Source organism: Alnus glutinosa, chromosome 8 (genome assembly GCF_958979055.1).
Source record: "Alnus glutinosa chromosome 8, dhAlnGlut1.1, whole genome shotgun sequence".
Taxonomy (NCBI): Eukaryota; Viridiplantae; Streptophyta; class Magnoliopsida; order Fagales; family Betulaceae; genus Alnus; species Alnus glutinosa.
In genome coordinates this window covers 27,058,193-27,085,460 of record NC_084893.1, presented here as the reverse complement: position 1 = coordinate 27,085,460, position 27,268 = coordinate 27,058,193, and the positions used below count along the sequence as shown (strand labels likewise).

The window sequence follows — 27,268 nt, the reverse complement described above, 5'->3', positions numbered from 1 at the left end:
GGGGGGGGGGGGGGGGCATCACACATCAGACTCTTCATGTGTGACTGGAAGTGTTGTGCTGGTCTGGCCTCGAGTCCTCTGGATGTGGAGGAGAAGCCTTTGATCTCAGTATATGCTTGAATGTCCTGGAAAACATTTAAATGAAACATCATTATTCCTGAAAGAAATTAGAGATTAACAGTGATAAGAATGTTAAAACAGCGAAAGACATAAAATAAGTAAGATTTTCGGTATAATATGTTCAATAAACAATTGAGCCAAATGAATGATTACTGCCTTTCCTATTGACATCTTTTAATTTCCCTATCTTTACACTGATAGATCGAGTGCCAATTTGAAAATTCAATTTTCAGTAACTGATATAGAGTTGATTCCATATATTCTGCGTCTTCTGACCTACACAAGTGTAACAATATAATGTGGAGATTTTTGGCATGCAAATAAAACAAGAAGAAGAGCAATACATGTCCAAATCCTCTTTCCTGCTCTTGATATCACTTGACCACAATACTGGGTCGGTGTTCCTAGGCATAGCATCTTGTTGTTGGGATTTCTCTCTTAGCCACTGTTCTGCTTTATTGCACTCACTAAGGATCTGAAAACATTGATAGTCAAAAACATTGAGAACATTATCAAAACAGCATCAGATATACAATAGTCATCATTGCCAATTTAATAGCACACCATTTCTTGCTCCTTGGGTGGGAGCGAATCCACAGACATCCTATAATCCACAATTGACTTTAGCAGATCTCTTGCAGCTTGTGCCCTTGCTTCTTCATCTTTATAACGATTCTCAATTGGATCCACCAACTATAAGAAATAAAGAGAGTCAAGCAAGGAAAAGGAAAATATAAAGATAAGCTAATGAATTTAGATAAGTGAAAATAACCTTCTCAAGATCCTCTAATTTTGAAGTGTAAGCATGTTCAGTTTCGTCATCCCCATCCTCATAGAGCCACTCCTCTGTCTGCTGTAGGCTCCTAGAGATGCCATCCCTTTCCTGATCACTTGCAAAGCTCCGATATGTGTTGAACAGCTATTCACATACACATTATTATTTGAGAAGCCAGCCAATGGAGAAAGATGGAAGTATAAACTAAAATACCTATCTATAGTGTTGTAGTTAGTGATGCCACAAGATGGACAATGACATGAACAGAGATACCAGGATAACATATTAATCTTTTCTACCTGGGATCTAGAATGGGTATGATTATCCCACACAAAATATTGACACAAATAATTTGTTTTGTTGCTTAAGATAATAATAAACATTGCCTCAGGATGACAATACGAGAATTACAAGCTAAAATCTTGTAATAGAACGAAACCAAGAAGATTCTTCATCTAAAATGTAATTATATCAGTTGCTAACAAGTAAGATATTTCTTATAAACATAATGAAAGTAAAAATTGATGAGTTAAAAGTATGAGCACCATGTGGTATATATTGCAAGTTACCATCTAACAATGTGATTATATCTGTTGCTTACAAAGTAGAAAAGGCCGTTTATCATAGCAGAGTGTTGGCATTAAGTCCTAATACTTCCTCAGCAAATCAAGTGTAGTCAAAAGAGGTTTCCGAACCAAATAGATGACAACTAAGTGTTTGACCAGGTTGAGTCATAAAACAAAAGCATCTATATATGTCTCAGGAAAATTACAGATGCCATACCTTATTCCGCATCTCATACACATAAGACTCTAAGGCATTCTTCTTGTCTTTGGTTTGTTCCATAGTTCTGTCCTGTTGGGCCAGCTGAATTTCTTTTTGTTGGGCTTCAGAGAGTTCAGCCCTGGTCATTCCACCATATATATTTTCACTAACCGGTATCTCAAGCCTCGTAGTCACTCTATCTTTTCTCATTCCATCAGCCTGCAGAAGAAGGATTACACGAGTTGATTTTACATTTCGTCCATGGCTTTTAACTTCAAATTTGCCAGGCAAAGATACGATTTTTTACAAAACACAGCTGCTATACCCATTCTACATGCACTCCCCCCATCCCAAACCATTTTCCACATTAAAAAGCAATATTCTCTAGAAAATGCATTAAAGCATCCACACCTATGTTTTATAATTTAGTATTCTAATTTATTCTTAATTTTACTCTAATGAAAAATTATAATTTTCTCTAGCATGTGTTAGTACCATGATAAAGAGTGTGGTGGGGAAGTGAGTAAAAGTTACTTATGGATTTCCAACCATGGAAAATACTTTTGAGACATCCAAGAAGGAAAATGCTAACTAATTTAAGGACGCAGCAAGCACACCCACACAGACACATGGAGGAAAAAGTAGAGTTCTGTACAAGAATGATGAAATTGACTCCAAACTTACAGAAGCATGTGAAGATTTTGACTGTGTACAGGTACTATCTTCAACACCATTTGCAAACATATCAGAAGGACCAGAAGAAGAACATTCAGCATCCATTTTGTCCACATTCGAATGGGTATTGCCCCTTGTGACTGAATCATCTACATGATCTTCTATCAACTGAAGTTGTAATAAGATTTATACCACATAGTAAAATTCCTATGAAATGACAAACTCAAAAAGCCAACAAGAAATTGAGACTTCTTACTAACCACAGCTGATTGAACACTGACAATGCCATGGAGGTTTAATTGAACTTTAACTTTAACCCTTGCCTTTTCACCATGGGAGCTCTGGAAAGGGCCAATCTGTTAAAAAGAAAAAGGTTTGATAAGACACAAATCTTTCTGATGCATCAGAAATGATATCATCATCAAGCCAAAAATGTCTAAACTTTTTATTTATTTGTTTATTTTATTTTATAACTATTCTCTCAAAGTTAAGTACTTATTTAGAGAACATAAAATTTGGTGCTACATTGAAGATAGACATGATCTCTTTAAAAATGCAAATCATTGTCTCAGTTAAAACATGAAGTGCTCTTATCACACATAAATAGTCAAGAATCAAATACAATACGTATTGGCAAGTGCAACTTATCCATGAGCCTAAGCAAATTGCTGTCAAGAATGTTCAGGCTTGGCTTGTTTACAAGATGAGCTTGAAAGTGGGATTGAGCTAGCTTGTTTCTATGATAAACGACCACAAAAAAGATAGGTGTAGCTTGAGCTATTTGTGAATGGCTTTTTTCATTTGCGGCCTACTAAGGTAGTACTGAATCAATCAGCAGCTTATTTTCAAGACGCCTCTTTAAGAATTTTTATACAACAGTAAGCACAATGCGGCATGGGACTGTTGAGTAAACAAAGCCATCATCATCCTTTGGCAATGAATTCATCATCCATCACAATCAGAAAGCAACTATGAGGAATAAAGCCTATCCATAGCAATTACTAAGCAAACCAAGCTAAACAAAGCCTCAAATAGAATAATGAAAATGAATCCAATAACTCTTCAATGCCTTTTCTTTTTGACTTTTTTCTTTTGGTTGGCCTGGGATGGCCAGTAGTACTCAAAGAGCAGGAGTTATAAACTTCTTCATGTAAGAAAAACACTTGAAGGACACATACCATGAAACGACTAATTTTTGGCGAATCGCCAGCAGGCAACTCATCTAAATTAGCATAGAATGCTTCCAAATGGAGTGAACTGCTTCGCTGTAATGACAGAACTTTAACACTAGGAATGGGTTGGCCTCTAGGAAACAATATGCCATTTGACCCTGTGCAAATTGGGCCTTCTTCTGATGAGAATCCTATGGAGAAAGGAATTACATCTTGAACCTGCATAATAGCATACCATGGAAATTACATACCAAATATGCAAGAGTAGACCAAACAGGTATATATATTCCCGACTGAGTCGAATCATGTGGCACATCATACTACAATTTTGTAATTCAGAAATCATGGCCCTAGAGAATGAAGAGAAGAAAAAGAAAGAAATTACCCATAAATGACACAAACAAAATAAGTGGTTTATGATTACTCCAAGAAGAAAGTCTCGTGAATATATAGGACACCTCAACAAACAGGGATTAGTAAAGCAGGGGTTTAAGAAACACACATACGTATCAAACATCAGAAGACTCGTTCTTAGTTGTGTACATCATGCTGAGTGTCTCATCTTTCCGTCCACTACTCCAGCTTGAAGATTAAGATGTTTATTACTAGTAACATGACAGTCTTAACAGTCTTCTGCAGAAATAAAGGAACATATTGTAAATTTCTACAAACAGCTCTATTCTGAACAGTATAATTGGCGACCAAAGCTGGACGGCCTTCCTTTCCTTTCTATTGATGCAGAGGAGAGAATTTGGATGGAGAGACTTCAAGGAGAGTGAAGTATTGGAGGTGGTGAGAGAATTTAATGGGGATAAGGCTCCAGGACGTGAAGGGTTTTTGTGTGGCTTTTTTCCACAAGTGCTGGGAGGTATTAATTTATTAAAAGAAGACATTTTCTTATTGTATATGTTGAGAAGATGTGGCTTCGGGGAGAGATGGTGTTCTTGGATAGTGCATTGTATTTCATCGGTGCGTTTCTCGGTTTTGGTGAACGGCACACCTTCTGGATTTTTTAGCAGCTCTCGTGGTATTAGACAAGGTGATCCTCTGTCGCCTCTTTTGTTCGTCATTGTGATGGAGGCTTTTAGTAAGCTGTTCTCTATTTCTGTTCAAAGGGGCTTTCTCTCTGGCTTCTCTGTGGGCTCTAGAAGCAATGGAGTGATTAATGTTTCTCACCTTTTATTCGCAGATGATACATTAGTTTTCTGCAAGGCTAGTCCTGATCATCTTCTCTATCTTCGTATGTTATTACTGTCCTTTGAAGCTGTTTCAGGTTTGAAGATTAATTTGGATAAGCCAGTTTTGGTTCCTGTGGGTATTGCAGATAATATGGATGATCTTGCTGGCATTTTGGGCTGCGGAGTCTCTTCTCTTCCGTTAAAGTATCTTGGTCTTCCATTGGGGGCTCCTTTTAAGGCTAAGTCTTGCTGGGATGAGGTAGTTGGGAAGATCGAGAGACGTCTGGCTAGCTGGAAGCGGTTGTATTTGTCGAAGGGTGGCAGAGTAACCCTGATAAAAAGCACTCTCTCTAATCTTCCTTCGTACTTTCTATCTCTACTCCCTATTCCTTCCAGTGTTGCTAGTCGTATAGAGAAGTTGTATCGAGATTTCTTGTGGGGTGGCATAGGTGAAGAATTTAAATTTCATCTGGTTAATTGGTTCAAGGTTTGTTCCCCTTATTTCAAGTGGTGGTTTGGGCATCAGGAATCTGAGGCTTTTCAACAAGGCTCTTTTAGGGAAGTGGCTGTAGCGCTATGTCCATGAGAGAGAGGCTTGGTGGAAATCTGTTGTGGATGCAAAGTATGGATCTACTCGGGATGGTTGGTGTTCTTTAGATCCCCCTGGGTCTCACGGAGTGGGGCTTTGGAAGAATATTAGGAAGGGATGGAGTTCGTTTTGTAACCATACCAGACTCATGTTGGGAAATGGATCTAGGATCCATTTTTGGGATGATGTGTGGTGTGGTGAGGTGCCTCTTAATGAAGCTTTCCTAGTTTTGTATGACATTGCGCGTGACAAGGATGCTCTTGTAGAAGACCATTTGGTTGTGGTGAGTGGGTCTTATCAGTGGGATGTTAGCTTTTCCAAGTGGCCCACGACTGGGAGATGGATGTTTTGGCCTCATTTTTCTCTTTGTTGTACTCATCCAGAGTGAATTATGATGGGGAGGATAAGCTATGGTGGTCTCCTTCTCACAAAGGAAAATTTGATGTTAGATCTTTTTATAAGGCTCTTGCTTGCAAAGAGGCTATTCATTTTCCTTGGAAAAGTATCAGGCGGACCAAGGTTCCTTTGAAAGTGGCTTTCTTTGCTTGGACGGCAGCGCATGGGAAGATCCTTACTTTGGACAATCTAAGGAAGTAGCGGGTCATAGTGATTGATAGATGCTGCATGTGCAAAATGAATGGGGAGTCAGTGGATCACCTTCTTTTCCATTGTGAGGTAGCACGCGCTCTATGGATCGCCATCTTTAGTCGCTTCAGCCTGTCTTGGGTTATGCCTCTTCGGGTGATAGATTTTTTCGCTTGCTGGTGGACGGGTGGTCACTCCCGGAGTGCTGTCGTATGGAAGATGGTCCCTTGTTGCCTTATGTGGTGCTTATGGAGGGAACGCAATGATAGGCAGTTTGAGGACAAAGAAAGAACCATTGAGGATCTCATCTCATTTTTCTTTCATACTTTGTACTCCTGGTCGGCTGCGTTCCTCGCACCGTTAACGTTTAGTTTTAATGATTTCCTTGTATTGTTTTCTACTTCCTCTTAGATGCCTTTCTTGTATACTTCCTGTGTACTTGATTGCGCTTTGCGCTTTTTAATGATATTTCTCTTACTTATCAAAAAAAAATGAAAGTTTTTAAGGAGTTTCATAGACAAGGAAAGTTTGAGAAGAGTTTTAATGCTACCTTTGTGTCCCTCATTCCTAAGAAAGCAGGGGCAATGGAGATTAAAGATTTCCGTCCTATTAATTTAATGGGTGGAGTGTATAAAATTATTCTAAGGTCCTGGCGAAGAGGTTGAAATCGGTATTAGGGGAGATTGTTTCGAGCTCACAGAATGCGTTTAACAAAGGTAAACAAATTCTGGATTCTGTCTTGGTAGCTAATGAATGTATGGATTGTCGGAATAAATCTAGGGAACCGAGACTATTGTGTAAATAGGATTTAGAGAAGGCATATGATCATGTTAATTGGGAGTTTCTATTATATTTGTTGAAGAGATGTGGCTTTGGGGAGAGATGGCAAGGTTGGATAGAACATTGCATAGCTACAGAGCAGTTTCCCATTCTCCTTAATAGTTCTTCATTTGGTTTCTTTAGCCGTTCGCGTGGATTGAGACAATGGGATCTGTTGTCTCCTTTATTGTTTGTTATTGTTATGGAGGCGCTAAGTAGGATGATGTTTGTTACTGTAGATAGCGGACTTTTATCAGGATTTTCGGTGGGATAAAAAATAATGAAGAGATGATAGTGTCGCATTTATTATTTGTAGATGATACTTTGATTTTTTGTGAGGCTGATTGTGAACAACTTCATATCATGCGGTGTCTTTTCTTATGTTTTGAAGTGGTGTCGAGGTTAAGATTAATTTTGTTCAAGTCAAAGATAGTTCCAGCAGGTGATGTAGAGGGTTTGGCTAGTATTCTTGGGTGTAGAGTGGCTTCTTCGTTGATAAAATATTTGGGTCTTCCTTTGGGAGCTTCTTACAAGGCTTCTACCATTTGGAATGACATTATTGAGAAAAGGGAACATCGATTGGCGAGCTGGAACAGACTTTATCTAAGGGAGGAATGATGACTTTGATAAAAAGCACTCTTTCTAATTTACCGACATATTATTTCACTATCTTCCCTATTCCGGTAGATGTGGCTAATAGAATTTAAAAGCTTCATAGGGACATTCTTTCTATGGGGTGGACTTGGTGATGTGTTTAAATTCCACTTAGTGAAGTGGTTGAAAATTTGTACTTCGATAAAATTAGGAGGATTGAGGATTGAGGATAAAATTTGTACTTTGGGTTGCGCCCCTTTGCGCCTTTTCAATATATTTTACTTATAAAAAAAAAATTTGATTCAATTTGACTAAGCCTTGCTGAGTAAGTGGTTGTGGCGGTATGCTACGGAGAATGACGTTTTGTGGAGATCGGTGGTGGATACTAAGTATGGTAGTTTGAGGGGAGGTTGGTGTTCTAAGGAGGTTGCGGGGTCCTTCGAAGCCGAGTGGGAGTGTAGAAATTTACAAGGAGGGGATGGAAAGTTTTTTCTAAATCTATTAGGTTTGAGGTGGGAGATGGATCCAAGTTGCGATTTTGGCATGCTTTATGGTGTGGGGAACAAACCTTGAAGATTGTTTATCCAGAATTATTTGGTATGCACATTGCAAAGATGCGTGGGTGGCGGATCATTTGCAGTTTTGAAATGGAAATATTCATTGGAACATTTTCTTTACAAGACCAATGCATGATTGGGACGTAGAAGTGGTCTCTTCTTTCTTTGAGTTGGTGTATTATCAAAGAGTAAGGCAAGGAGGTGTTGATAGAATTTGTTGGATACCTTCTAAAAGGAAATTTTTAGAAATGAAGTCCTACTACATGTGTTATCCATTCGTGTAAGTTCCACTTTTTATCGTGTGTTATCCGTCATGTTATCCAAAATCTTGACTTAGGATAACTTAAGAAAAAGGGATGTTATTGTGGTGGATTGGTGATGTATGTGCAAGAAAATTGGGGAACCTATTAATCACCTCCTTTTTTCATTGTGAGATCGCAAGAGAATTATGGATTTTGCATTTTCATTTGTTTGGTGTTATTTGGATTATGCCTAGAAAGGTGAGTGAATTGTTAGTGAGTTGGAGGGCAAATGGGAAACCGTAATGCTTTGGAAGTGTGGAGGTTAGCTTATTTGTGTCTAATGTGGTGTATATGGAGAAAACAGAATGCAAGGAGCTTTGAAGACCGAGAGACTGCGTTGTTAGAGTTGAAAAGGATGTTACAATCTCTCTACACATGGATAGCAGCATTTAATAGCCTGTCCATTTCTAATTTTTTTGAGTTTTTGGATTTTTGTTCCTCTTTTTTCTCTATATTAGGAGTTTATCTTGTATAGTTCGTGTATTAGGGTTGTGCCCCTATGCACTTTTAATGAAATTGAATTAATTATAAAAAAAATACTAGTAACATGATAGTCTTGTGAGCCAAATAGTCAACTTTTTTTTTTTCCTGAATTTTCCACTCAATGCAAGTCATCCTATATTTGTTAATGACAAACTAAGGTTGCTTGTAAGTTGTTCTTGTTATTATTTTTCTTTTTTCACCCGAAACAGGCAAGCATTCGAGCATCTAGTAGCCACCAAAACTAGAAATGTAATGTGCAGTAACGCACTTTGTTCCATGAGTTTAGTAGGGTGATCTTTCAAAATATTTAGTGTATTGAACAGTCAAGGCTAAAGATTTTTAGATGTTAAAATATTTAAACAACATAGTCAAATACTATACCAAGCATCCTTCATGGACTATTGTGCCTGTTTTTCTGCGAAAAGTACTTGGCTATGACATTCGAAATAGGCATACATTCAATGGCGGAGCTAGGAATTCATCTTTCGAGGGGCCGAATTAAAATGTAATGACAAGATGATTTTTTTATTCTCTTTATATACTATGATTCTACTACATACAAAATATATGATAAACACAATTCAAAATAACATAATAACAGAAAGTGTCTAAAATTGCAGACTATGTTTGTTCAGAGAACTAAAATCATCAAATATCAAATCAAAATTGAAGTTCTCAGCAATTTTCCTTTCAATATATACAACTAAAGTATTTGCAATAAACTCATTCTCCATTTATTTGCAACGAAATTATTGATTGGATAGTCCTACATTGAAGGACGTAATCCTAGATCTAGTTTTAGAGAGGAAGCATCAACTTTGTTAGCATCAATAATTGGTTCAGTAGTGATTTAGAAGCCAAATATCATTCATTTTGTCATTTGCAAAGACACGTCATTGGTCCATCAAAGTAATTTTAGATGCAAGGCCACAAAAAGGATGGATCATGACCATCCAAAATCTTGTTTATGCTCCCTTGGTATTTTTATTGTCCTATTTGATATAAACGGGGCAATGCATGATTATATTTAGACAGTGAAACATGAATTACTATGCCTAGCTTTAAGATTTGCCAATCACTCTTTTTTTTTTTTTTTTTGGGAGGGTGGTGGGATGGCCCCCGTCTCCATGTGGCTCCGCCACTACATACATTTGCAGTTTGTCAAGATCTCTAATCTTTATGAGAGGCACTCATGCACTTAAGAAACATTATTTGATAAATGGGAAAAATATTCATGGAAATATGCACAAATCAGGTATAACATATATATATACTGCACATAACGCCAAAAAAATGTCCAGCACATTATTGAAAGAAACAACTCCGGCTTTACACACATACACACACACACACAAAAAAAAAAAAAAAAAAAAACTTTTTAATGTTAAAAGTACAATTTAAGCTTGCATGATTTAGAGAAAAAAATTGACAATATTTCACTTCAAATGGTTAATTACATATGTATACTTCGGTTCTCTTCAACATAAATTTATCTCTTCATTTGATTGACACAAACCCATATAATTAGCAGATAAGGAAAGGAGACCATCATTGCATTCTTATATATGTATAATGACTTTTGATATAATGGCATTGTCGAAAAACAATACACGACACATATCAGTAGCCAAGAATCGATAATTCATTTCAAACTACTAACCTCATATTCTTTGACCCGAAAAACTGGACTAAGCATTGCACACTGAAGAGCACATCCGCGTGCCACACACTCACTTGCATTCAGTTTCCGGCTGGGTTCTCTCCTGAATAGAGAAGCTAGCAATCTAGCAATAGCTGGAATCCTAGACCCTGACCCAACAAGCTCAACAGAATAGATCTTCACTAAAGCCAACCCTGCATCAGCCAAGGCTTTGTTACAAGGAATGCTAATCCTCTCCAATAATCCAGAAGCCAGCTTCTCAAATTCTTCCCTCTTGATGAAGCCCTTAACATCTTTCTCCTCCATCAAACATTCAATATTCAGAGGTGCCTCTGGATTTGCACTCAAAACTTTCTTCAGCTTCTCACATGCTGCTCGCAGCCTGATACATGCCTTGACATTAGAGTACACATCAATACTGTACTGCTCCTTGAATTGTGCAGCAAAATGACTAAACAAAACCTCATCGAAGTCTCTCCCTCCCAAGCTGCTGTCAAAAGTATGTGATAATATCTTCATATGTCCACCCTCAAATGATGCAATAGAGACCTGGGTATCACAATGACCAATGTCAACAAATGCGACATAAGTTGGACCAGAACTAGGGAAATCTGTTTTGTAAATCCCATAACTAAGTGCAGTTGCAGTACAGTCATGCATCAATCTCAAAGGCTTCAACCCAGCAATCGTCGCAGCATTCAAATATGCACGTCTCTGCAAGTCTGTAAAGTATGACGGGACCCCAATTACACAATCTGAAATGGGCATTTCCAAACTTTTCTCCCCTATCTCTTTCAAATGAGCAAAGAGCATTGCCATAATCTGAACTGGGGTAAATGTATGGCTCTCACCCAGGTACTTCAAGTGAATCAAAATGCCCCCATCCGGACCCTCGGAAGTCTCAACAGGGAGCATTTTTAGCTCATTTTGCACAACCGCTTCTGCAAATTTCCTGCCAATCAGTCTCTTCACCTGAGATATTGTGGATTTCAGGTTCATCATCGCAGTAGCAGCACCAGCAGACCCCAGAAACCGTTGCTTCTCCCCAAAACAGACCACTGCCGGGGTTTCACGCTTTGATTCATCATTCAATAAAACATCAACACCCCGTTGCTTCACCACGGCTATAACACAGTTCTCATTTCCAATATCAAACCCCACCACACTCATTTCAACTGACCCGGAATCAGACTAAACCACAATTTACGCTCAAACGCAAAGGGAAGAGACTAAATCAAGTCCAAATTTCCAGTTTCGTCAATCAAACAATTCAAAACTCCATCCTCGCAATTGCTACCCGAACCTAAATTTCACCATCAATAATATAATAAAAAAAATTAAAAACATAACAGTGAGATTTACAGCTCAAGCTTATAAGAACAATATCCAAAGAAATTTAAACTCTCTCTAATCCAATCAAGGCTATGTTTCTTTCAACTTTTGGTGACCCAGTAAATCAAAATTCTCCACATTTCATAATGAAGCCTAAACTAATCAATCAGCATACATGTATTGACCTTTTCAAATTTTGGAAACCAAAAGAACAAGACCCAAAGACTCAAAATTTTATTTTCCTCCATTTTCCCACCAACCAAAAACAGCGCAAAGGTTCCATATCACAAGCTAATCCACAAAATTTTCAAAAAACAAAAAGAAGAAAACTTTGCCAGGTTAAGAAGGTTGATGTAACCTACCTGATTCAGAGACAACTTTTCGCCGAGAAGGGCGAAGAAATCAAAATGGAACCTCAAAAACTGAAGAAGAACAATACAATGGAGGAAGTTACCGGTGGAAGAGAGAGAAAACCTGCATTTTGTTCGCGAAAGCAAAAAATGCTCCAAGTCCTCCCAACTATCCACGAATTGTAATAATAATTGATTCTCGTGGGGCTCGTAAAAGATAAAAGGTTTTTTAAATGGTGCCCCTTATTGTTTGTATATTTATTCTAACACCCTTTATTTTCCCAATGTTGCTTTTATTGGTCTGGAGATTACAAGGCAGCAAAGAAACGAGAAGAAATTATAAATGGAAATCTATAAAAATAAATAATAATAATAAAAATAAATAAATAAATAAATTAGAAATGGAAGAAAGAAGGCACACAATGAATAATGCTACACATCCTCCCGTTCATGTACTTACTGACGTGACTTTTAAAATTATTAGTAAATTTTAATTTAATGTTGATTTTAAAAGCCACAATGGTAAGATGATAACTTACAAGTGGTTTTGTGAAGGGAGGAAACGAGTTTGAGTCTTTTAATGATACAATGTTAAAAGGATGAGACTCATATCTATTAATCTTAAGAGTAATGCTATTTAGTTGATCATTATATAATTTTCATACAACTAGATGTTACGGTAGTGAAAATCAGCCATTTTTTCAAGTGCTAATCCAATGATTGATTTTTACTGCCACATCATCAAGTTATATGTCTTTCCTATAAAAGTTTATTAAATAGCATTACCCTATTCTCCATTCAGTAGTTGCTTGCTATTATGCTCTTTGGTAGAGCTGATATCAAGTTATGGCTCGACTTGTCTTGAGAGAGCGTTTGAGAATTTTCGTATTGTAGGCTTGTCTAGGCTCTTAATAGGTGTCAAATTGGTAAACTGCTACTATGTTAAAGTCTATGTAGGAAGTTTTAGGATTCGTTTGATGAAATTTTGAGTAGTATTTTGAATTTTTTGAGTTTTGAAAAAGGTAAAAATTGAGAATTGTTTAGTGGGAATCATAGTTTTGAAAAAAGTGTTGTATGTGATGTTAACAAATGAAAAATAGTTTGGTCAAAATTTGAGAATAATTTTTGAAAAATAAAAAGTTGAAAAGTATTCAAAAAAAAAAAAAAAAGAGAAAAGGAAAAGAAAAATTATAGCACTAGATGGTCTAACCCTTGCATGAGATAGGGTTTCAATGGAACCCACCTACTCAAAATTTGACACAATCCAAATAAGCAATTACAGGAGATTTTGATCCCCATACACACATAAAAAAGCATTTGTTATTGATATATGGTAGAGTTTCTGCTAATTATTTTTTGAGATAAATGATGTAATATCCCAAAATATACCTTTAGAGAAAAGGTGATTTCAATATCAAGATAAGGAGGACTTGCAAATTTGGTAGGATTTATATGGAGTAGGGTAGTTGGACTTAATTTGGAAAGTAATAAGAAGAGTTAATTAATTAATTAAAAATATAGCAAATCAAAGGAAGAGAAGCCACCCCGTTTTGGACAGTGATAATTCAATAAGCGACAATAAATGAAATTGTTTTAAGATATTATACAATTATGAGAAATGAATAATTTAAAAAGTAGTTTCTGTTAGAAATAATCAACATATTATTTAATCTAACATGCGCAGCGGAAAATGAATAAACAGGATTCAGGCTTACCTCTAGCCATGTTTGCTCAAGCGTCTCCACGATCCATCTGAAGAACAAGAAAGATTATTTGAGGGATCTTCTAACCTATGCCTATTGCTTGATGGTTGTACTGATGGTGTACACAGGCACTCTATTTATAGGCTAGGTTAGGGACCCTCAAAATGGTAAACACCGTATTTGTTTCCTTCCATCAAGGAAACAATATCGTTAATTGATTTTAAAATCAATTAACCGATTCCATATTTACGGTAATCTAAATTAATAGAAATAACCATAATACCGATTCCATATTTACGGTAATCTAAATTAATGGAAATATCCATAATGCCGTATATGTTTATTGAAAAAATAATAAACATAGTAAATACCGTAAATGTGATATAAAGGCCACAACCAAAAAGGAATAATATATTACATTCTCCCACTTGGACTTTATAACACATGACCATATGGTATTAGGTTCTTTAGTTTTGGCCAATCTTTTATGGAATCCTCCAACTCAGTTAAGAAATGTTTCACACGAATCATGGCGGTAAAACCATTATAAAATTAGGTCGTCCCTTCCATGTATCACGATGTAAAACACTCCTTACATGAGTACCTTATGGATAATCAAGCTTTATGAATGAACTTCCTATAAGTCATTCGGGTCCAACTTTATTTATCCTCATGGATAAAATAACAAATGTGCACAAAAAATCTTTATTACAATAACTTTATGTCTATAGACCAAAAAGAGACAAACCAAGCGAAAATGAATTAATGAGTCTCATATATTCCGCATGACTTTATTCTTTCTTTACCGGTAAACTTTAAGTCATGGGATCCGCAATCATTAATTCAGTACTTATATGCTCAATAGACCCTTTATGTCTCTTAATGTTATCTCTCGTACTGAGATACTTAATGTCGATTTACTTCTGCTTCTACTCTTTATTCTTATAAAAGAAGATTATAGTAGAATTACCGCAGAGTATCTTTATGGTCTAACTGTAAAATCGACAAGATTGAGACTTTCAACAAATGTCTCAACCATCATGCCTGTGTACCAAATTCATAGCACGCTAGACTTTTAGCTTTCTTGGTAGACGTAGCAACTATAGTCTGCAAACTGCATCTCTAGGATCTATCCTTCAATAAAAAGATATATACCTTAGAGTAGACTTTCTACTATCTACACAATCAGCAAACTCAAATCTAAACAACTAACCACCTTCAAATGGAAAGTGTATCCTTAGGTTAAGTTGTTCTTCTTGGTTCCTTGCATATACCGCAAGGCTTTATTTGCAGCACTTTATTGACTCAATATACTTATTGTCAGTCATATGGTTATGTATAATGCAGACGCTTAAAACTTTTCATCTGCCCTTATTCCAATACCTTTTGGGACATTAATCTGTATTTAATTAGTCCCTCTTAATTGCTACTGAAGGTGCAAATCCTTCATTCTAAATTTTTTTTTTTTTCCAAAACTTTTTTCAATGTAGGCCTTCCGAGACAATGTTAATATTCTTTATGTCTCTGTGAATCTCTATGTCAAAAGACATAAGAGGTTTCACCCAAATCCTTCATTTCAAAGTTTTGTGAACTTTATGTAGCAAACCTAAATCACCACTTGCAAATATAGGACTAGAAAGATTACTGTACTCCCACTGACCTTAAGGTATATATACTAATCAACAAGGTTTTCTATAAACAATAACCTTGTAAAAAGTATCTTACCATTGAGAGATCTATCACAGCCCATAAATAGAATTCTTTAATTTGCAAGCTTTCTGACTGTTATTTATAAAACCTTTTGATTGTTTCATGTAAACCTCGTCCTTAAGATCCCTATTCAGAAAAGTTGTTTTCGCATCCACTTGATGTAGCTCTGGATCAAAAATAAGCTACTAATGCTATGATCATCTTGATGAACCATCCTTAGACACTGGAGAGAATGTTTCACGATAATCAATGCCTTCCTTATGAGTAAAACCATTGGCTACGAGTCTAGCTCGACCCTTCAGCCATGGACTTAACTCTCACTTCATGGCACTGAATCTCAATGAGGAGTTTTCTCCATTCATAGCATGTGAAAACAAATTTGGATCATCTTTATGTCCAACGTCAACATCAGACTCTGGGAGATATACAACATAATCACTAAGAATTGTTAATCTACTTATTCTATAGGATTTTCTTAATTCTACTTCCTCTGCATTTTGCAATGGGAGAATAGATTTTGAACCTGTTCTGTATGAGTTGGTTGTTCTAAAAGTGATTGTGGCTCAGGATAATCAATCTGATTTTCCTGAATACAATCAATCATCCTCTATGAGGAGGAGATTTGGCCAACTCTAGTGCTTCCTCAAATTCCAATTTATGTGAATGAGCACTCCCACTAGGTTCCGTATCCTCTAGAAATTTTACAATCAACAACTCTATGAAGTAACTTTATTTCAAATTGGCCAATGCCAATTTAAATAGTAAATTTCAACCTACCTGTGGGCAAAGGTTGCATCACGCATGAAATTTACTCTTTATTAACAAGACTAAAGCAAATTTAAATATTAATAAATAAAATTCTTCGTACCTTTGGGCAACCGAAAGAAATTTTACTTTTAATACTAAATTTGTTATCTCATTCTAATTAAGCCATAAAAATAAAAACTTCCCTTTGGGGATAAGTAATTAAATTTATGAATTAACTACAAGACGATGTTAATTTTTCTATATGAAGTTCATGTGTATGATCCTTATGCAATTATTACAAAATTAGGATGCTTTGGCTCTCCCAAAATCATAATAATCACGCTGTAGTTCATGAACATCTAATAAATCTTTATGAGGTTCATGCGTGTAATCCTGATGTAATTATCATACAAAAATGGGATACTTTGGCTCTCCCATAATTATTATGATAATTACGTGTGTGTAATCTTGATGCAATTATTATTAAAAAATTGGGATGCTTTGGCTCTCCCAAAATCATAATAATAATTGCGACTTCATTAACATCTAACAACTTTATAGATGCCCTCTTAATAGCCCCAGGAATATAACAAACCAATACCTAAATGGGGTAAACAGCATTTTTCAAGGTGCAAGCAGATGAGCTCCCAGGAAAGTGAGGGGGGTCACACTGGACACACTTAAATCCCAAGACTTTCCTTGCCAGAACTTTCCCCGACATTGCATTCTTAGATATTACTGTAAACACACCAGTATATATGGTATTGTTGATTATTCTTAGGTCTAGGCATCAAACAATTTATATTTAAACAATATAAATTTAAAATATATATTCCTCAATTCATGTATTAAATAAACAATAATTTTAATACACAGTACTGTAAATAATAAAGGGAATAAAACTTTAATATGAGGACATAATAAAACACATGGCCTAATGGTTTAGTAAGTGGCCAAGGCTCTTTACACCTGGTGAACCCAGGTTCTAAACACCATAAGGCCTAAATTCCCCTTTTAAAAAGAACTTGATGGGTTACTGAAAAGGGTTGCTGTATTGGGCTGACCCAATTGGGTTAACCCACTTAATTTGGGTTGGGTATCTGTATTGGGCTACTATATTGGGTTGGGCTTTTGGGTCACAAGACTCCAAATGGGCTACTGTATTTGGCAATTAGGTCAACCCACTTAATCGGGTCAGGCCTCTGGGTCTATGTATAGTGCTGGCCCAAACTAGGTCAGCCCACTTAAATGGCCCAAAACTGCATGGGTTTTAAAAAACCCTACCTGAAAATATATCAAACCCAAAAACTTTAATGGGTCGAAACCCTACCCAGTCACCAACCAACCCGACCCGTAATGTTCCAGATGGGTTGAAAACCCTAAAAATGGAACCCTAGCCGCCACCCCTTTATGAAAATACCCATATCAAGATTACAACTCAAAATTAGGCAGTATATCACAATACACAGAATAGTGATAAAACAAAAAATAGTTATATCAAATTTATGGGTTTTCACAAACAGTACGTGAACAACAAATATTCACAAAATAATCGCTAATGCGTTTCTATCATGTCACAAAAGACGAAATATTGCTCAAACAATATTGACAAACAGAAGTGAACAATACCAAATAGAATATACTTGATTCAATATTGATAACCAATAAAAAATACTTGATTCAATATTGATAACGCATAGTAAAATTATATGCTGAGCAAAATAGCACAGAGGCTGGCTCTGATACCACATGTTAGAAATAATCAACATATTATTTAATCTAACATGCGCAGCGGAAAACGAATAAACAGGATTCAGGCTTACCTTTAGCCATGTTTGCTCAAGCGTCTCCACGATCCATCTGAAGAACAAGAAAGATTATTTGAGGGATCTTCTAACCTATGCCTATTGCTTGATGGCTGTACTGATGGTGTACACAGGCACTCTATTTATAGGCTAGGTTAGGGACCCTCAAAATGGTAAACACCGTATTTGTTTCCTTCCATCAAGGAAACAATATCGTTAATTGATTTTAAAATCAATTAACCGATTCCATATTTACGGTAATCTAAATTAATAGAAATAACCATAATACCGATTCCATATTTACGGTAATCTAAATTAATGGAAATATCCATAATGCCGTATATGTTTATTGAAAAAATAATAAACATAGTAAATACCGTAAATGTGATATAAAGGCCACAACCAAAAAGGAATAATATATTACAGTTTCATGATTTTTGGACCCTTGTGGAGGGAGTTAAGATGAGGTTCGAAATGTCAAAGCAGAAATTTCGACAAAATCATAGGAAATTGCATGGAGATATTAAGGGCATGTTTGGGTAACATTATTATTATTATTTTTTTATAATTATATTTCATTATTTTTTAGAAACAAGTTTGGTTATTTTTGGAATTCAAATTATATTCAGGTTTTATTCAACTTTTTTTAATTTTGTTACAAGTTCTTTAAACCCTCAAAACATAATTTTAAAAATAAATTCTCTCGATATTCGTAATTTTAAATATAATACAAAATAGTAGAATATAATACAAAAAAATAGCAAACCCAAACGAGCCATAAGGTATCAAGTGATTTTGGGTTGCTATGATTTTTGGATAGGATCAGGATCCTCTAAAATTATGTCTGAATTTGCGAAAATTCGGACAGGTAATTGTGAGAGACCACATATGGGATCTACCAGACCGAGTAAGTAGTTGGACAGTCAAATTTTTATTTGATCAGGTAGATCCCATAAATGGTCTCTTACAATTACCTGACCGAATTCTCTCAAATTTAGACAGTTAAAGGGCTCGAGATTTGTGAAATTTTTTTGGATGGGTTAATGACCTCATTAGGCCACGATTTTTGGATATGCTACGGTAAAAATGTTTGGTCCATTGAGGATTAATTCTAAATTTGTATGACTACATCTTTTGACAAAAAATATGAGGAGATAGAATGGGTTGGAATAAGTTACTGCACTAGAAGTGGAGGGCTGAACTTTTTTTAACTGAGGGTGTAATGGGCTGGACTTTAGAAAAGCCCAATGCAGATCAAAGACCCTCAATTACCGGTCACTTATAAGGTGAGATATGGCCATATGGGAGAAGTGTAGACACTTGAGAGAAAAAGGACCAAACAACAAATTTGAATAGAGGTACTAGGTGGCATCATGCATGAGACTTGAGTGGTGTAGAAAATAAAAGAGTTGGAGGCTGCCTCCCGTTCCAATTTGGTACTGCCATGTGCTACTATAGAAAGGCTCGGATTGTACAACAGTGCCTTTTGAAATCTTTAATGGATTGATTATTTATTGTTTGGAAATGTTAAAAGTCCATGGCATTACTTATTTTTAAAAGACGCTTTAAAAGAGAAGAGATGTTTATAACTTATAAAGTTCTCATGTCATGTATCTCTTGGTGATGTGGGACACTTTAACACGCCTCGTCACGTGTGGCAATTTTAACTAAACGCGTGTTCAACATCGGGAGGGAAAGGCCCATCATCGTCCAAAGAACTTGTTTAGATACAATATAAAAGTCCATAGGCCTAACTCACTCTTAAAAGACGCCTTGAGAGATGATCGGTGTCCATGGCTTATAAAATTTTCAGATCAGGTATCTCTTGGCGGTGTGGGACACTTTAACAGGGAAGATGCTAATACTTGTGAACATCATGATATTTTTCTACATATGGCACACTAATTCGGCTACTAATTGGAACAGGAAGTTATATTTAGTACTTATCCTTTCTACTTCGACATATATACATAGCAATAACCAATACTGTGTTTCTAATTAATGTGTTCTTCGTGGGAGTAGCATCATGCCAATTTCTTGGACGATGATGGGTCTTTCCCTCCCGATGTTGAACACGTGTTTGGCCAAAAGTTACCACACGTAAGGGGGCGTGTTAAAGTGTCCCACATCGCCAAGAGATACATGACCTGGGCACTCTATAAGTTATGGACACCACTCCTCTCTAAAGGCATCTTTTGAGAGTGAATAAGGCCAATGGACTTTGACATGGTATTAGAGCCAGGTTCCTTTGACGATGATTGATCTTTCCCTCTTGATGTTGAACACGTGTTTGACCAAAAGTTGCCACACGTGAGGAGGCGTGTTAAAGTGTCCCACATCGCCAAGAGATACATGACATGGGCACTTTATAAGCCATGAACACCTATCCTCTCTCAATGCGTCTTTGAGAGTGAGTAAGGGCTATGAACTTTGACAATGTGTCTCAGAAAGAGAGAGATTTGACTCGAAAACTGCCAAAAAAATGTGATTCGTTTGGATTTTCTTGGAAAAATGACCGTGGCCATTGAAAATGAAATACTAAATATATAAAATAATAATAGATGGGTGAAGTCACTAATTTACTGGAATTGTATGGCTTTGCAAGGTTTATGTCATCTAAGTAAATCATCTACAGTCTTGGATGAAGCAGAAGCGACAATTGTATTTCAATCAAACTAACAAGTATTGTCTGTAGGAGACTAGGAGTAGAAACAACACATGAAAAACAAATTAAATAGGTGATAAACAATTACTTTGCCAAGACAACAAACGAAACTTTAAGTATATTAATATATTATAATGTATATATAGTGTATAAGTATAATAAATAACATATAAGTACAAGAATAAATGTATGTATAATGATTTATAATGCGTTTGTGATTGCGATTTTGTAAACAAAAATTATGATTTTAAATCAAATCGCAGAAAATGAATCGTTTGAAAATTGTATAATGTTTAAAAAATTGTGATTTGAAAATATATAAAATTTGTTTTTTTTTTTTAAATCTCAAGTTATAGAGTGTTTTCTTGTAAAAGCATAATTTTATAAAGGTCAAACTGCAATTTTATCAAACACCTAATTTCGTTTTTAAAAATAATTTTTTCAAATCTCACATTTAAAAATTGTTATTTTTAACTTGCACTTTTTGAAATCGCAAACCCAAACGAACTATTAATAAATAACACACACACACACAAATATATATATATATATATATATATATATATATATATATATATATATATATATATATATATATATATATATATGCGAATACTTAATACTTAGGGAAAACTACAATTTAGCCCCCTGAAGTTTCGCCAATTTTTCAATATTGCCTCCAAAGTGAAAAAATTTGCAATGCACCCTAACCAAGTTTCCAAAATTTGCAATGTAACCATTTCGTTAGATGATTTCGTGTTCCCTGAAGGAAAATGCCACACGTGCGCCGTACATGTGATTTTTGGTCTCGACTTCACCAAAATGCCCTCATGTTTTCACCTATTGCATTTTCGAAAATCACAAAAACTTAAACTCACTCACGCATGCTTTTTCCCTCTTAAATTAATTACAAAAAAAAAAAAGAAGAAGAAGATCATGTGCGTTATTAGAAAAAAATTGGAAAACCAAAGCTTCTATAAGCATCCGTCTTTCTGAAGCATTAGCATTTCTGGATCATCTGCCGAAGCAAAAGGAATCGATAAGGAGAAGTTGCCGTGTTAAAAAAGAACTCCACCATCTTTTGAAAGTCCGTTGCCATTTTGTGATTTTCAGGTATGTTAAAATAAAAAAGAAGTCTCTTTTAAAATTATGGTTTTGTGCAAAATTGGGGTTTCATGGTTTACATTGTGTAGGGTTTACGATCCGTTGTATTTTGTTCTTAAATTCCTTCTATCTTTCGTGTATTACCTTTTATTTCAATTAAGCCACACAACAATAAAAATATGTGATTCGACTTTCATCTGTGACGTTGATGGATGATGTTGATTTGTGTTTGTTCTATTGATGTGTTGCTTTCACATGTCCATGATTGGGTCCGTGTGTTTTGTTATTGGTATACATTTACAGCTTTGTGTGAAGTTGGGTCCATGTGTGTTGCTTTCACATGTGCATGATTGGGTCCGTGTGTTTTGTTATCGGTATACATGTTCTGCTTTGTGTGAAATTGGTTCCATGTGGGTTGAAATAACATCAGTGGTCCCCAAGTGAATTCGTTATTTTTCTATAGTTGTTGATTGTGAGTTGTTATCAACACTCCTGCTTTTTCTTTAATTTCACACCATATGTCACGTACTGTATTTTACTAAATTGACCTCGTAAGATGAGATCTACCAAATTAATGTTTGAGGTTCATTACGGGGGTAGGTTCAATAGGGGATTTGGTTGTGAGCATGTGGGTGGTCAAGTTGCAGTGCATAAACACAATTTTGACCCTGATGAGTTATCATATTTTGAATTGGAAAGTATTTGTAAAGAATATGGCTACAAGTCAGGAGATTTGATGTACTTTAAAGACCTTGTGAAGAGTTTAGTTAATGGCTTGAATTTAATAATATCTAACCATTATGGGCTCTTTTTGTTATACTGGGCATTTTATTGTGCACTTATACATTGTGTCTTTTGGGGATGGAGGAGGTGATTAAGAGGATATTGAAAAAGATGATGAAGATTGAGGTATGGTCGAATTGAATGATCCTTGGTGGGTAGATAAGATTAGTAATGATGAAGATTTATTTGATACTGATGTGAATGTTGGTCATGGTAATAGTGGGGCTAGACCCTCCATAAGGAATGAAAACCCTTCCAATGTAGAAGCTGAGATTCGTAGTGATGAATATGGTGGGGAAGAGGGTCATGAAGAGGGCAATGATGATGGGGGTAATCATGCAATGGGTGATGATTATGAAGATGCTGAGGACCACGCTGAAGGGGATCATAATGGTAGGTCAGAAAGTGGTGGTAGGTTCAAGAGATCATTTGAAGATGATGATGATGATGATGACACTAACTCATAAATGGGTAGAAGTGACATACTTTGCTCACCAGTAATTAGTGATGAAGATGGTCAAATATCCTATGTCCCATGTTCTGAGTTCTATGTAGTGGACCTAGTGGATCCAGTCTTGGAGCTTGAGGTGAAATTCTCAAACATATAGATGTTCAGGGAGGCTGTTAAGGAGTTTAATCTGAAAAGAGGGAAGGACATTTCATTTTTTTTTTTAAAAAAAAAAATGAAAGAATAAAGTGTATAGTGGTGTGTAAAGATTCAAAGTGTGGATATCGAGTGTATGCCAGATAGATGGCTAATGAAGAGTCATTTCAGATAATGTATTTACAAAGTAAACATGTGTGTGACATGAAATACAGGAACTCAATTGTAAACTCTACCTAGATAGTCGACAAACTCATCAATAAGTTTAGAATTCAACCCAACATGCGATTGGATGTGATACAACATGAAGTGAAAGATAAATGGAAAGTAGATGTAAATCCAAGTATGATGTATAGAGCTAGGAAAAAGGCTAATAAAAAGATCTGTGGCAAGCAGGAGGATCAGTTTGGGAAGTTGTGGGATTATTGTGAGACATTAAGAAGAACCAACAACGGAAGTTGTGTCATGATGAAAGTGCACAGACCAAACACTAATGTGAATTCAAAGTTTCAAAGATTGTATGTTTCCCTGGCAGCCATGAAGAAATGATTTATAGAAGGTTGTAGGCTTGTCATAGGGGTGGATGGGTGCATCCTTAAAGGGCAGTTTTTGGGGAAACTCCTATCTGCATTTGGTAGAGATGGCAATGATAATATATACCCAATTGCATTTGATGTTACTGAAGCTGAGACTAAGGACAGCAGGTTTTCGTTGCTCTTCCAGTTCAAGGTTTTCAGAGAAAGAAGAATAATCAAACTCAAGATTTCAGAATTTTCCATCTTGAATTTGAGGGGGGATATTAGAATATTTTATAGTTATAGTATTATTGTTTTTCCTAATTGACAAATTGATGCTTCTAGATTGTCCAGCATCAATTTGAGGGGGGATGTTAGCAGAATTGATGCCTCATTGTGTTTATAATTGATGCATATATTCTACCTTATTTAGTCTAGCTATTTATGGAAGAATATATTTATATAGGCAAGTAAGTGATAAGCTTTATATCCTACCATATGTAGTTTAGGGTTTCTTGCTTACCACTCATTGTCTCTCTATAAATAGAGACCTATGTAATATTGTAAGGAACAAGTTATCGAATACAATGTAGTCCATTACTTGTTTCTGCTCTTTCTCTCTTTCAGATATACTTCTCCAATATTATTCTGACATATATGGACTTTGTTATTTTTAGTTCTTTTAATTATTGAATCCTTATGCAAATGCTGAAGTCTCTCTAGTATCTATTTGAATTGTTATGGATATTTGAGTTGTGTTAGGCATTTGGTAGAGGAAGAATTAGGGTTGTAGTGAAAGTGTATGTATAGGAATGAAAATTTGGAGACCATCATTTGTGTCATCTTCTCTCGTGTCAGATTGAAAAAGATGCATGTTTCATTTGTGATTCTATCTGTGATTGGATAACTGATAGCCTTTAGTCTCTTTGAAGTGCCAGGAGAACAGGAAACAAATGAGAAATGGGCCAAATTGTTTTTTGTTTCTCAAAGATTTCTATACATTTTTCTGATCATTTGCCTCACCATGAGTACAATGTGAAACCAAAGCTTCTAAGGTACGCAAAGAAGAGGAAAATAATAGTTGCCTTAAATCCTATTAAAATTGAAATACACAAGCCCAATTTTTCTTTGCTCAAACTACAATATTGGAACCAAAACAATACAATCAAGCTTAGGTACATGCTTTTGATTACTGATTTCAAAACAGAGTAAATACAAATACACATTCTATCTAGAAACCATCATTTTCAAACAAAATAACCTAAGAGATACACGTGTTTGATTACAAATCACCAACTTCATTACAACCACCAAATAAATACAATGGGTGATTGCATACCACATAAAAAAAAAACAGCAACAACAACACAACACAAAAGGGTTGTACTGATCCTCCACCACGCACAACTCAGGGCAACATCATACGACCAATTCTACGGTCGTGCTGGTTTTTGGAAGTGTATCCAAAAAAGAAAAACTAGAATGCAAATAAAATTCATGAACACACAAGCATTGTCTGGTAATTCTTCTTCATTGCTTGGAATTTGATCCCTATAATCTCGATTTCCTTACGATACTGGGCAATTTCATTGTCCATTTCAGCCTTCATCTTCACAACTTGTTTCTCCATTTCTGCCTTAATCTTGTCAACTTCTTTCTCCATTTCTACCTTCACCTTCTCACCTTCAACTTCAACCATGGTTTTACATCGTCTTGCTTCTACCATCAAACTTTCGTGCCATTCACGCAAACGACCTGCCACCCTTTTACCATGTTCACACAGTTTAGGATCAACCCATTCAAAGAAACCACTCTCAATTAATCTGCAACAGGCTCCAAGGAAAAAAAAAAAACTCTTCTTCTTCCTCATGCCTTTTCTCTTCCTCAGATCCGGATCATTATTATATATTTGAACTATTTAATTAAAAAAAAAACAATTTAATACCGAATTCCTTTCAGCAAAATGGGCGTGCGGGTTTCGAATATGAGTTGGGATATCTGCGTAATACAGATTTGAGCCGACACACTAGGCACGTGACAAAAAATTATAAGCCAAATTTTTGCGATTGAGTTTCGTCGTCCACTTTGATAGCCCATAACTCGGATCCCCTAGATTTAGATATGCTATAAAAGCGGTTTCATTTTTCATCCGATATTGAATTTCCAGGTGTACAAAATTTGTACGGTCAGTGGAGTCGAAAAATAAAGGATGAAACATTTGAAGAAAACTGTAGTCTTTAACTATCTGGATGTCTGCGAAATTAATACCATCAGTAAAAATTTCAGAAAAAAAGAGTTTGAAACCCATAGGTAGCTTACGTATATTCAATTTATTCGCCATCGTCTTGGCTACCAAGCATCTAAAGTGTAGTGTATCGATCTCGATGCCTTCACTCAATCTATTGTCTTTTATCGGCACACAAAGAAATATGATTGCTAAGTCATGGCTAATGCGAACACTCTTAGATAGACTTCCACAGTAATAGCCACCTGGATGAAAACTTTTGAGTTTATGTGCGATTTCTCTAAAAACTTATTTCCTGTCTTTAGTAAAGCTGATGACTGTTCCATTCTTCTTGAACTCAAACAGATTCCAACACCAGTATGTTTTTTTGAATGTATAACCATTTGTCAAAAGTCTGGACATCAATTTTTGGAAGAAAAAAAAAACTCTAATTACATTAAGAAAAACTTACATAAATATTAGTATTGGTCATCACATCATTGGTAATCGATGGATGTATGGAAGTGGCTGGTCTGAAAACTCAACACTTGAGTGAAGAACGGGTAAAACAGATATGAAAGTAAACACTACAGATGTCTTGGTAGAAGAAGACCATGAGCTTGATGCCATGCTAAAAGAAGATGATGAGCTCTGAGTTTTTTTTTTTTTTGGAGAGAGAGAGATAGTACTTGTTTTGTGTGAGAGAGTAGTACATAAAAGATGTAATGAAGAGAGAGATGCCACAAGCCATCATGAGTACTCGCTGTATTCCAAAATAGTTGCAGTAGTTTGGACAGCTATAGTCCACTGCTAACCCACATGTAGTGACACACATTTAGAAGCGTGGAGGGTGATTGTAGGTGACATGTGCATATGGCTTTGGTCGAGTATGTGGAGTTATGCACGTGTGGCGTGGGAGGCGCATGTATCATGCTATCTCTCTCTCCTACGCCACACGTGCATAACTCGGACAAATAGCATGATGGATAAAGGAGAGCAACTTCTCTCTCATGGGCAGAACGGGACAGTAGCAGATCTGAATCCTCTCAAATTTCTTAAAAAACTCATGTCCCTTTAAAATAAAAAACAAAATGAAAAATTTAAAACCATTTTAAGATCTCAACCGTCCATTGAGATCTTTTGCGATTGAGTTTCGTCGTCCACTTTGATAGCCCATAACTCGAATCCCCCAAATTTAGATATACTATAAAAGCGATTTCATTTTTCATCCGATATTGAATTTCTAGGTATACAAAATTTGTACGGTAGTGGAGTCAAAGAATACAGGATGAAACATTTGAAGGAAGCTATAATCTTTAACTATCTAGATGTTTGCGAATTTAATACTGTCAGTAAAAATTTCAGAAAAATGAGTTTGAAACCCGTAGGTAGCTTACGTATATTCAATTTGTTCGCCATCGTCTTGGCCACCAAGCATCTAAAGTGTAGTGT

General features: G+C 35.9%; 1 protein-coding gene across 1 annotated transcript; it reads right to left on the bottom strand.

Moving 5' to 3' along the window:
* On the bottom strand, nucleotides 1-12,124 carry LOC133875464 (heat shock 70 kDa protein 16-like). Its single transcript, XM_062313609.1, has 10 exons — nucleotides 11,969-12,124; nucleotides 10,275-11,577; nucleotides 3,514-3,726; nucleotides 2,596-2,691; nucleotides 2,345-2,503; nucleotides 1,679-1,879; nucleotides 893-1,039; nucleotides 685-813; nucleotides 465-595; nucleotides 1-125 (listed from the first exon to the last, which is right to left on the bottom strand). The coding sequence occupies exons 2-10, from the start codon at nucleotides 11,442-11,444 to the stop codon at nucleotides 35-37; spliced, it is 2,337 nt and encodes a 778-aa protein (XP_062169593.1). The 5' UTR covers nucleotides 11,445-11,577; nucleotides 11,969-12,124; the 3' UTR covers nucleotides 1-34.
* Nucleotides 12,125-27,268: the final 15,144 nt, after the last annotated feature.

Bases quoted from the DNA above. Each gene is read 5' to 3' on its own strand.
- LOC133875464 (XM_062313609.1), bottom strand. From the start codon at position 11,444: ATGAGTGTGGTGGGGTTTGATATTGGAAATGAGAACTGTGTTATAGCC. The intron at 2,504-2,595 runs GTTAGTAAGAAG...TTACAACTTCAG, and splicing joins TCAGTGTTCAATCAGCTGTG to TTGATAGAAGATCATGTAGA. The intron at 814-892 runs GTTATTTTCACT...TATTTCTTATAG, and splicing joins AATTAGAGGATCTTGAGAAG to TTGGTGGATCCAATTGAGAA.